General features: G+C 33.8%; 1 protein-coding gene across 2 annotated transcripts; it reads left to right on the top strand.

Annotated features, from left to right (window-relative positions):
• The first annotated feature begins 3653 nt into the window (after nucleotides 1-3653).
• Nucleotides 3654-5341, top strand: LOC120088485 (uncharacterized). Of its 2 annotated transcripts, none has more exons than XM_039045825.2 (2): nucleotides 3654-4784; nucleotides 4967-5341. In XM_039045825.2, exons 1-2 carry the CDS (start codon nucleotides 3769-3771, stop codon nucleotides 4971-4973), a joined length of 1023 nt encoding a protein of 340 aa, XP_038901753.1. In that variant the 5' UTR covers nucleotides 3654-3768; the 3' UTR covers nucleotides 4974-5341. The 2 variants fall into 2 exon arrangements, with proteins under 2 accessions (XP_038901753.1, XP_038901751.1); XM_039045823.2 differs by having other exon boundaries at nucleotides 3655-4801.
• The last annotated feature ends 5667 nt before the right edge of the window (nucleotides 5342-11008 follow it).

Genomic DNA, 11008 nt, shown 5'->3' with positions numbered 1-11008 from the left:
AATACCCGGGACTCATTAGTGGTGGTGTCGTCCCCGTTGCGGCTTTCGTGTTCGCAATGATCGTGCTGTTGCAATCGACGTTCCCGCCGGGCGTTGGTAGATCTCTTGGAGGGTTTCCGTTACGTTGGAGCTTCAGAGTATGAAAATAGTCTTCAATTAGTATGGAACTCTATTTCTTATGTTTTTGTTTGTTCTTAGCATGCCAATAATTAGATTTGTTTGCATAACTGTATGTGATGAATGTATATAGTTATATTTCGGTCACGGTGAGATCGGAACGATCCGAACGTGTTCATGTAACTCTCGGTATGAGATCCTTCACTTACTTCTTCCCCACATATTGTTAAAAAATATTAATAAATAAATATTTTGAAATTTGAAATTTATATACTGACACACCCTGTGTTGTGTGTTCTCTCCTATGTAATGTCTACACACTTTACTTTCTGACAACTTTTTGCAGTTTTGGTCAAAGGTTAAAAAATTAACAAAAAGTCACTACTTCGCCCCCCTCCATTTAATTTAAATATTTTAACAAAAAACTGAACAAGTAATATAACTAATATTTTGGAATCTATTTTCTTTTCCTTTTTTTTTTTTTACAAATTTTTTTTTGAACTTTTTTTAAAACGAAATTTAGGAATATATTTCTATACATTCCAATCTAATTACAAATAATAATAAGAATAGATAGTAAAATTATCAAAATATAATGAAATATGTGGTATATTTGTAAGAAAATTTGTCTTGTGTCACACTATAATTGAATAATTGAGTGAGATGCATAGTAACAATATAGTCTTGAATACAGATATTATTCATTTTTTTTAACTTGAATATTCTCTAATTTATGGTTAAAAAAACTTCTAAAATTTCAAAGTTACAAAGATATCATTCACTTTTAAAGTGTTAAAAAAAAGTATCACAATTTTTAATGCAATTATTAATGTCTTGTTATAAATACTATAAAAGTTTCAAAAGTTTCACAAACACCTTTAATTTTTTAAAAAAAGATTTCAAAATAACCTTATTGTGAGTATGTGAATATCAACCGTTAATATCTTGTTATGAATATATATATATATATATATATATCCCATTGTTGAGATATATAGACTATAACAATAAAAAATATAATAACTGAACCACCAAAAAAGTCAAAAGACTTCAATGTTTTAACATAATGGTACGTTAGCAGAGTATGTGTTAATAGCGAAATACTACGCATTTGGTTATTTGTTACTTTCATGAGTTTTAAGAAGAGGTATTGATTATGGGATTTTACAAAATTTTATTCCTCAACTTGAAGTTTTGGTGTATGTTTGGTTGCTAAAATCCTAGTGTAAGAATTTGACAAATGTGAATGAGAGTATGAATATATATATATATACATGACAGTATCTATGTAATTTGTTTTTAGTTATTTCCAACTCATAGATGACTTTAAATAAATTGATCGTTATATTAGTTGAAGGATTTTTTTAATAATTTTTTTATCATTATCTTTTTAAAATGGAGAGATTTCAACTTATGAAAGTTCAAAATTATTTTTGAAACATGCTATTAATGATATTTTTAACTTTTTTTTAAAAAAATTTAAGATTATTATTGAAATTCTTAAAAATTCAAATATATTTTCGAAATAAAGTACTGGTAATTTTTATTTAAAACTAACTGTATGAATATCTTTAAACTTATTTTACAGTTTAAAGGCATTATTGATATTGCTAAGAGTTCATAAATATTTTTAAAACAAATACAAAGTTGAGGGGTTTTTTTTTTTTTTTAAAAAAAAAAAATATAATTTAGCCTTATTTATATGTCTGTTTTTCCTTTGATAATTATACTTATTTTCTCGTATTAATTGTTCTCATTTTCAATATTTTTCTTATAAAAAGTGTTATATTTAATTTTTATAAGTGTTCATCAATCAGATTTAAAATTAGTACGAGAAAAATATTTTAGATCCCATTGATAAATACTTGTTTATTATAAATAGAGAGACGTTGGTTGTTTTTAATACCAATTGATAGTGATATATCAAAATTGTTGCAATTAAAATAGATTTATTATTATTTTTTTTTATTATTACGGGTGTTAAAAAAAATTTGATGATTCGATCAATCCAATCCAACCCTGTGCGATTTGAGTTGGGTTGGGTTCAAATAAATGAAAATTTTATGGGTTGGATTGGTTTATGGATTCAGCTAATATACCCAAACCAACCCGAATTTATTATTAATTTTAAAAAATATTTTTTTTTGTTACTTATAACATAATTATTTATGCATATATTGATTTTAATTTTATTTAATTTTAATAATTTATTTTTCAACAACTCTTAAAAGTAGTTTCTAAATAAAATCTTCACTAAATAAATTAAAATTGAGTAGTTAATCTTAATTTAATATATGAAAATAATTAAATTAGATTTTTACATATTTATGTTTTGCTTCTTTTTAAAATAAAATTTTAAATAAATGACTCCAAATATTTCATGATTGTGTTAGGTTGGATTATTTTTTAATAAGGGTTATTTGGGTTGAAGAAATTTACATCCCGAATAATTGGGTTGGGTCTAAAATGTCTTTCAACTCAACTCAACCCATCCCACTAACACTCCTATTTTTTATTATTTATATATCATAAAATATTGTTAATTAATTTTACGTGAACATTTTTTTATGTCTCTACTTTTCATATTGGAATTGCTCAAGGACATCTTTGAAATGGCAAAATATTCTTTTTTTTAAAAAAAAAAAAAAAAAAAAACCCATTACTATTTAAACTCTTTTTAAAATATAAACGTTGCCTAAATTCAATTTGGTTATGCACCTTATTCCTAGGAAGAAAGAGAAAATACAAAGAAAACAAATTCTCCATAGTTCTATGCACTTTATTTCTATTACTTTCAAATATGGTTTCTATGCACATTGTTCCTTATTCGCATGGACCATCTCATACCTATTTTATTATTCATTTAATTCATTTTAAAATATGCTAACAAATGTAGTTTATCGGCCTATGATATATATTAATAACCAAAAGTTATATGATTGGGATCTCCTACCTTATATTTCAAAATACATGATTTCTTTTTTTAAAAAAAAAATTAATAATAATCTAGAGAAATTCAAACCACAAAATTATTGGTCGCAAATATATTTGTTTGTTTGATCAGTTGAGCTATGACCACTTTAATCATGATTTAATTACTTGAAACTTTGAAATAACAAATAATGTTACATGATCATATCAATTTCATTGGTCATATTATAAGGAAAAAATCTCAGTCTATCTTCCATATTTGTCCAAAGAACAGAGTTAGATGGGTAAAATGACTAAAATTTGAGATTTAATTCTTTCTTGACATTTACTGTAAAAAAGAAAAAAGAAAAACTCACATATATATTTCTTTTTAGGAACAACCTTAAATTTCGTTGAAATTGAAATTTCAAAATCTACTACGGATAATCAAAATCCTAAAATGTAATCCTACTCTGTATAATTACAAAATAGTAAGGGTAAATAGTTTCCTTATTTTTCAATATTTTAAAATCTGGAGATTAATTCTACCCAAAAGAAAACTATTTTTGATAAAATTTTGCAAAAGTAGCCTTCCAGCTCATAGGTATATATATATTCGAAAGCATGATCGGCTTGGCTCGATTTATTTGCCATTGGCTTGGGCTTCCCCTTCTCTCTCTCTCTGTAACGCCCTTTCTCTCTCCCTGCCGTTTTCTTTGAGGTTCTCGAAGCTCTGTAATCATGCTCTGCGAAGGGGACGAAGCGGCTGATCGAAAGCTGTATCCCTGTAAATCTCTGAACATGAATTCAACTCCGCTTTGTAACCGTTCGAATCAGGTAGATTATTCTCGTTCCGGTTATTATATTCCTCGTGAATGTTCTAAAGCTCAAATGCGTCTTCAAAAGATTCTGCATATAATTTCGTCTGTTCCTCGCCAAGAATCATCCGCGGATTCGCAAATCGGGAAATTAGACTCCGATAGAAACGTTAGCGGTGGAGGAGGGTTTTGTACTGATTTCAATCTGAGATTCGGCGGGTTTAAGGCGGAAGAATATCAGGAATCGGTAGCTTTTGTGGAGAATGGAGGAGGCGGCGGTGGAAATGGTTCGGTTGACGCGGTATCTGTTGGTGGTTACGCAACGGAGAAATGCTCATATGGCGATGGTGAGAGCGCGAAATGCTCTGAAAAATACGAAGACGAAGAACACGAGAAGGAAATTCCAGAACATTCGAAGATCGCTGAGAGCAGCAGATTCGACGAAAACGAAAGCGAAAAGACAGTCGAAGAAGAAGGTAAAAAGGACAAACCCCCTGGGAGTTCCGATGATCGAAGCGACGATGTTAAAGCCGAAACGGCGCCGTTTAACGGAGCGAAATGCAAGAGCAGTGGCGATTGTCTAGGTTTGCTCATCGAAGCGGCGAGACTGATATTCGGAGACATCGGTGAGAACGAATTCGATACTGAGTCAACTCAAGAAGAAAACGAGTCGAGCAGCGAGTTAGACATGAAAGATCCGAGTCGACTCGAGAAAGTATTTTCAGAGTCGCATTCAAGCGACTCGAAGAGGAAGCTAGAGGGAAATTGGATGGTGATGAACTTAGTAAGAGACATTGGCGACAGGTCGCCATTGGTGAGATCAAAGAGAGGAAGGAGCCAGGTCTTGCCATGTCGTTATAAAGACTCAGTTCTCGAGCCATGGCGATCCCAACCATTGCCAAGCAAGGTCAAGGTCTCGAGGAGACAACGACGATCGAGGTACCGCACGTAGATCGGTAAACATTGAAATTCCTTTTACATCTTGAATTCTTGATTGATAATACATCAATGTGAAGAAAATCGATAAGTAACAAGTAATCTGCCATCTGTTGATTTGGCATATCAATGTATTGTTTTTTTCTTTTGGGTTGCTCCTGAAATTGGTTCTGCAAATATGGCAGAATCTGAAACTGCAGAGAAACGAGAAGACTGAGAGAGAATCTGTCATTAATGGTGATTGTACAGTGCACGGTAAGAGCGCAGAACTGATTTCAGAAGGTGGGTTTTCATTTTAATAATGTCTTCTTCTCCTTTTCCCCCTTTGTTTCCCACTCTTTTTGTGGAGAAGATGGAGATAATGATGAATGGTTGCGTATCAAAAATCCAAAGTAATTGCTGTTAGCCTTCACTTCATGCTATGCTTCTCATTTCTTAGGAAACATAACTCAATTTTCTCTCCCTATGGTCAAAGTGGGAAACAGATGTCAAACCTTATATAAGTTTGTAATCATATGTTAATTTGAGTGTATATTTTAGCCCTAAATTTCGAAAGCCAATCTGCATATTCTTTTAGTTCCCTGCAATTATATACTATTTTATGTTCCATATTGTTGTTATTGTCCAATCTAGACATAAGTGGTTGAACACACATTAATTTAGTCATCCATTTATCTGTTTTATTTTTATTTTATAGGTTGATGTGAAACTTTGGTCACATTTTCCACTAATATGATGTTGATATAACCCTGTCAATATAGGGTTTTGATCACATTTTTCATCTTTTTATTTCTATATAATAATATAATGTTCTTGCTATGATTAAGAATAAACAGTAGTGAAAAGAACCCCGTTTTGCTATGATTTTAGAAAATTTCACACAAGGTTAGATTAAGACTATAACTTATTTGGGAGTGTTTGGAGAAATAAGGAGTTGTGAACTTTATTAGTGGTTTGGTCCAAGGAATTTGTGGATCCCACTATTAAAAAAATCAATTTTATATCCCGTAAGTTGTGGATATTCATAATTTCATTAAGTTCACAAAAATTGAATAAATTAAGATGTGAGAGAGTTAGAGGAGTGGGTGAAGGAGACAGAGGATGACCGGTGCTCCCCTGATTTTGCCTATTGTCTGTTTCTCGTAATTCCGAAGGTAGAAAGCTGGTGGGCGCATCATCCAATCATATTCCTATCTTATTTTCTCAATTGTCGGTTTTAAAATATTTCCATTTCATCATTTTCATCTTTCATACTTTCCCCCTTTTCCCCCTCTAGTTTCATTTCAAATGTGGACACTATATAAATTGCTACCTAAAAAATTAATTCATTAATTAATTTAGGTAAGATCTAAGTTTTGGTCGATGTTATAACAAATTAAATTTTATGATTGTGTCCATTTTTATGATTCAAACTTTTGAAAAAAATAATATTTAATAATATGTCGAATAATTTTTTTTTTTTAATGCATTTAGTGAATTAAAAGATACATTTTTAGAATACGTGTGTTTAAAGAATTATAAATGACGAGTTTGTAAGAGTTATTCATAGTCACTACAAACTTATTTCGCTTTATTTCTTTTTAATTTTGATTGACGGGTATATTTATTCTAAATTAGTGTTTTCTTGGTTTTTTTTTTTTTTTTTGGAGAAAAGTGTTTTTTTCTCTAAATATATCTATTCTAAATTGTGATATGTTTATATTTATTCTAAATTAGTGTTTTTTGTTTTTTTAGTTTAATTGCTTTGTTGTGTGACTGTGTCATTTGACTTTTTGATGATCGATCAACTTCACTATGTTTAAAACTTTAAATTGACTTAATTAGTAAGTTAATTGGTGGGAATTGAATTAAAATGTTAGTTAACTACTTACACTATAAAATGTTACTACTCAATGTTGAAGAGGTATTGATTCTTCCTCGTATGTTTTTATTGCAACACACTTAAAAAAAATAGCATATATTATTTTTGTTCATAGATAAATAAATACTTATTATATTTCTTAAAGTCTATAATTATTTATTTGTTTATTTTTTTTACTATATGTGTGGTAAAAGAATCAACCGTTGACTTTAAAGTTTATAGTACAAGTACGATACTGAGAAATACAGACATGGATATTGATACAAGATATGTATACAATATGAAACGATGATACGCCAATTTCTAAAAAACCAAGATACAGAGACATTTAAAGATATGTTTATATATATATACGTACACATACACACACGCATGCATATATATATATATATATATATATATATATATATATATATATATAATAAAATAAAATAATGTCCAAATGATTTTTGTAATACATATTTTAAGCTAGATTAAAGTGGATTTAAGAAGAGTGAAAACTAAAAAGAAAAAAAAATCCAACAACGTTGAGTGGTGGTTGAGCAACTAGAGCACACGATTGTGGAAAAGTAGAAGATGAATATTGGATGAAGAGGAAGGGGGTGTGAATCATAATTTGAATAGTGAGAGAGAATGGGAGAATGATTTTTTTTTTTTAATGTTTTTATTAGTTTTTTGTTTAACGTTATTTTAGATTGATTTTATTTTGGATTGCTAGATCTAAGTGAACTTTTAAATAAACTAGGTCGTGGGTTGGATTTTTTAAATGATTGGACTTAAATTTGAAAAAAAAAAAAAACGAATCAATGTATTTCTTTCACGTATTTGGAAGGGGATACACTATCTGAAACATTAAAAAAAAAATCAGATAATTCAAATCACGTATCGAACATGTATATGTATCTGGACGTATCCACAATCACGACAACAGGGAAAATTTAAGAAGAAATGAGCAGAGCAGAGGATGACGAAAAGAGGGATATTAATTATTCTTCCCTTTCCTTTTCTATATTCAATAACTTTTCCTTTTTCTGATGATTTATTGGACACGGGAGGCTTCTATATATATATACAATTGTGTGTTAAGTAAAAGACAAAAGAATAAATCAAATCTTTCCTTTCTGTAAGTGAAGGACGACCATTGTACTAGAATTTGTTTAGGGGAGAGAGGATCCACGGTGTCACTTATGTCAGCTCCCATGTTGTGCTTTGTCACCTGCTGATGAGGCTGATTTTCATCCTTGTCATCCCCCTTAAGCGAAAGGGTAATTTTGTTAGTCCGAGCTTACTTCGAAGGTATGAAAAGCTGTCAAAAGGAAGAGCCTTGGTTAGGCAGTCGGTCAGCTGCTCTGTAGAAGGAACATAGTGGACATGGAGTTGGTCATGAAGAACAAGGTCTCGAATGAAGTGCACATCGATTTCAATGTGCTTAGTTCGCACGTGGTAGACTGGATTTGCTGCTAAGGCACCAACGCCCATGTTGTCACACCAGAGAACATGAATGCCAATTAGAGGGAAGCCAATTTCAGTTAGCAGGTTTCTCACCCATATAATCTCTATGGCAGCGTGAGTGAGAGCTCTATACTCTGAATCAGTGCTTGATCAGGCCACGGTTATTTGCTTCTTAGAAGACCAGGAAATGAGTGTGGAACCAAGGTAAATGTAATAGGCAGCAGTCGACTTTCGATCATCGAGGCTTGAAGCCCAGTCGACATCAGAGTATGTTGTAATATTGAGGTGTGGATCAGAGTTGATGGTGAGGCCAAAGTAAAAAGTCCCAGCTAGGTATCTAAGTACACGTTTAACAGCTGACTAATGAACATCAGTGGGAGCTTTGAGAAACTGGCTTAGTTTGTTGACAATAAAATCTATGTCGGGTCGAGTGTGGTGAGATACTGAAGAGCACCAACTGTGCTTCGGTAAAGAAATGGGTTATGTAAAGGTGTGACTATGCTCAGTGAGAGTAAGGTGCCAGGGACAGCAGGAGTCGGGCAGGGTTTCATGTGTTGAAGATTGAGCTTAGTCAGAAGCTCAGTAATGTATTGGGTTTAATGTAGATGAAGACAAAAGGGTGTGTAGTTTATTTGAACACCAACGAACTGACTGAGTTTGCCGAGGTCTTTAAGAGAAAATTGTTTATTGAATTATGAAATAAGGTGATCGAGGTAAGTTGGATCACTTCCAGTGAGTATCAGATCGTCCACATAGACATGTAGCATGGTAATGGTAGATGAGGTGCGCATGTAGTAGAGAGATGTGTTAAGAGAACTTACTATGAACCCGAATCGACAGATAAAGGCTTTGAGTTCATCATTCCAAGCCCGAGGAGTATGCTTAAGACCATAGATAGCTCTGTTGAGCTTGCATATGTGGTGTAGATGAGACTTGCTTTCAAATCGGGGAGGTTGAGACATGTACACTGTTTCCTTTAGCGTGCCGTTGAGAAAGGCATTGTTAAAGTAAATTTGGCAAAGAGGCCAGTGATTCGATACCTCCAGTGTGAGGACAATTCTGATGGTGGATGCCTTAACAACAGGGCTAAATGTATCAAAAAATCAAAGTCAGGGTGTTGGTGAAAGTCGTTGGCGACAAGACGTGTTTTGTATCTCTGGACAGAGCCTTGAGCATCGCGCTTTAAGCGGTAAACCCATTTGCAACTGACAACAGTGTGATCAAGGGTAGGCGGTACTAGTGTCCAAGTGTTGGTACGCTGCAAGGCATCAAGCTCTTCAACCATTGCTGCTTTCCATTGTGGAATTGTAAGAGTTTGAGAGACAAAACTGGGTTCAGTCTAAGTGAGGTTAGTGTTTAGCTCAGCAATCCAAGCTTTTGGCTTGAAGACACCAGCCTTCCCTCTGGTGATCATTGGATGAGTGCTTATGAGAGGTTGGACTGCAAGTTGTATGGGTTGCTATGGGGAAGGTGGTGGGGAGGTGATATGAGGTCACAGTATAGTAGGATCGGGAGATGAATGTGGGAGCTGAGGTGATAATATTGGAGGAGAGCCTATGAGAGGTAGGTGAGGTCTGGAATGTGGAGATGATGGACTCGATATTGGTTCAGGGAAGGTTTGGAAGGACTGAGGCTGTTGAGGGGTATTGGTGCTTGGTGATTGTTGGTTTGAGGGCGGGTGAGCAAGAGGTTGGGGAAACCAGATGGTGATTGATGGAGCTGAATTGGAAGGGTTTGAAGGCTGAATGTTGGCAAAGCCCATTTGAAAGGGGAATTCTTCTTCATTGAATATTACATGGCGGGATATGATCATTTTTCCATCATCAGTGAGGCAGCGGTAACCTTTGTGTATTGGTGAGGGACCAAGGTAGACACATTTTCTGCTATGGAAGGCAAATTTGTGAGTCTGATACAGTCGGAGATAAGGATAACATGCACAGCCAAAGACTCTGATAGAAGATAGATCCAATTTACTGCCAAGTAGGGCTCCCATCGGGCTGTTGTCCTGAAGAATAGGAGAAGGAAACGAATTAATAAGTAGAACGATAGTTTGAAATGCATACCACCATAGATGCAGGGGCATTTTGGCTTGTGCTAAGAATGTGAGACCCATCTCAACAATGTGGCGGTGTTTGCGCTCAGCACGACCATTATGAGCTGATGTGTAGGGGCAGGAGACTCTGATTTGAATTCCTAACTTATCACACATGTGAGCAATGGCTTTGTACTCACCCCCTCCATCCATCTGCAGTGTATAAAGTGTTTTGTTAAATTGAGTATGAACAAAGGCCTGAAAGTGTTGAAAGGCAGCGACAGTGTCGCTTTTCTGTTTTAAAGGATATAACCAAGTGAATCTGCTGAAGTCATCGATGAACAATACATAGTATCTGAAACCATCAGCTGATGGCATTGGGGCAGGCCCCCAGATATCAGTGTGCACTAGGTCGAAGGTTGTTTGTGCATGAGATAAAGAGTCAGAGAAGGGTAAGTTATGAGATTTTCCAAATTTACAAGCTTCACAAAAATACTTCTCATTATTAGTGATTTTCAAATTACATCCACTAATTAGTTTTAACAAAATTTTAGGGGATGGATGGCCAAGCCGCCTGTAGAGAAGCAATTTGGAGATAGTCGTGTTGGTTGTGAATGCAGATAGATGAGGAGACAGAGTGGACCGAGCAGTCAAGCTAGCACCTGATGAATCTGAAGTAGGGAGTGCATTATTTATCGATTGATAGATGGTGTCCAATTGGTAGAGTCCATCTTTAAGCCGGCCTTTCAGAAGTATTACCCCCGAGTCCTTGTCCTTAACCACATAAAAATCAGCATAAAATTCAACTACAAGGTTATTGTCCTTGGCTAATTTGGACACACTGACTAAATTTTTAGCGATAGCAGGTACACAAAGTATGGT

Source organism: Benincasa hispida, chromosome 10, assembly GCF_027475165.1.
Source record: "Benincasa hispida cultivar pf3 chromosome 10, pf3_genome.v1.1, whole genome shotgun sequence".
Lineage (NCBI taxonomy): Eukaryota > Viridiplantae > Streptophyta > Magnoliopsida > Cucurbitales > Cucurbitaceae > Benincasa > Benincasa hispida.
The sequence above is the reverse complement of the archived record's forward strand: the minus strand, read 5'-3'. Positions and strand labels throughout refer to the sequence as shown.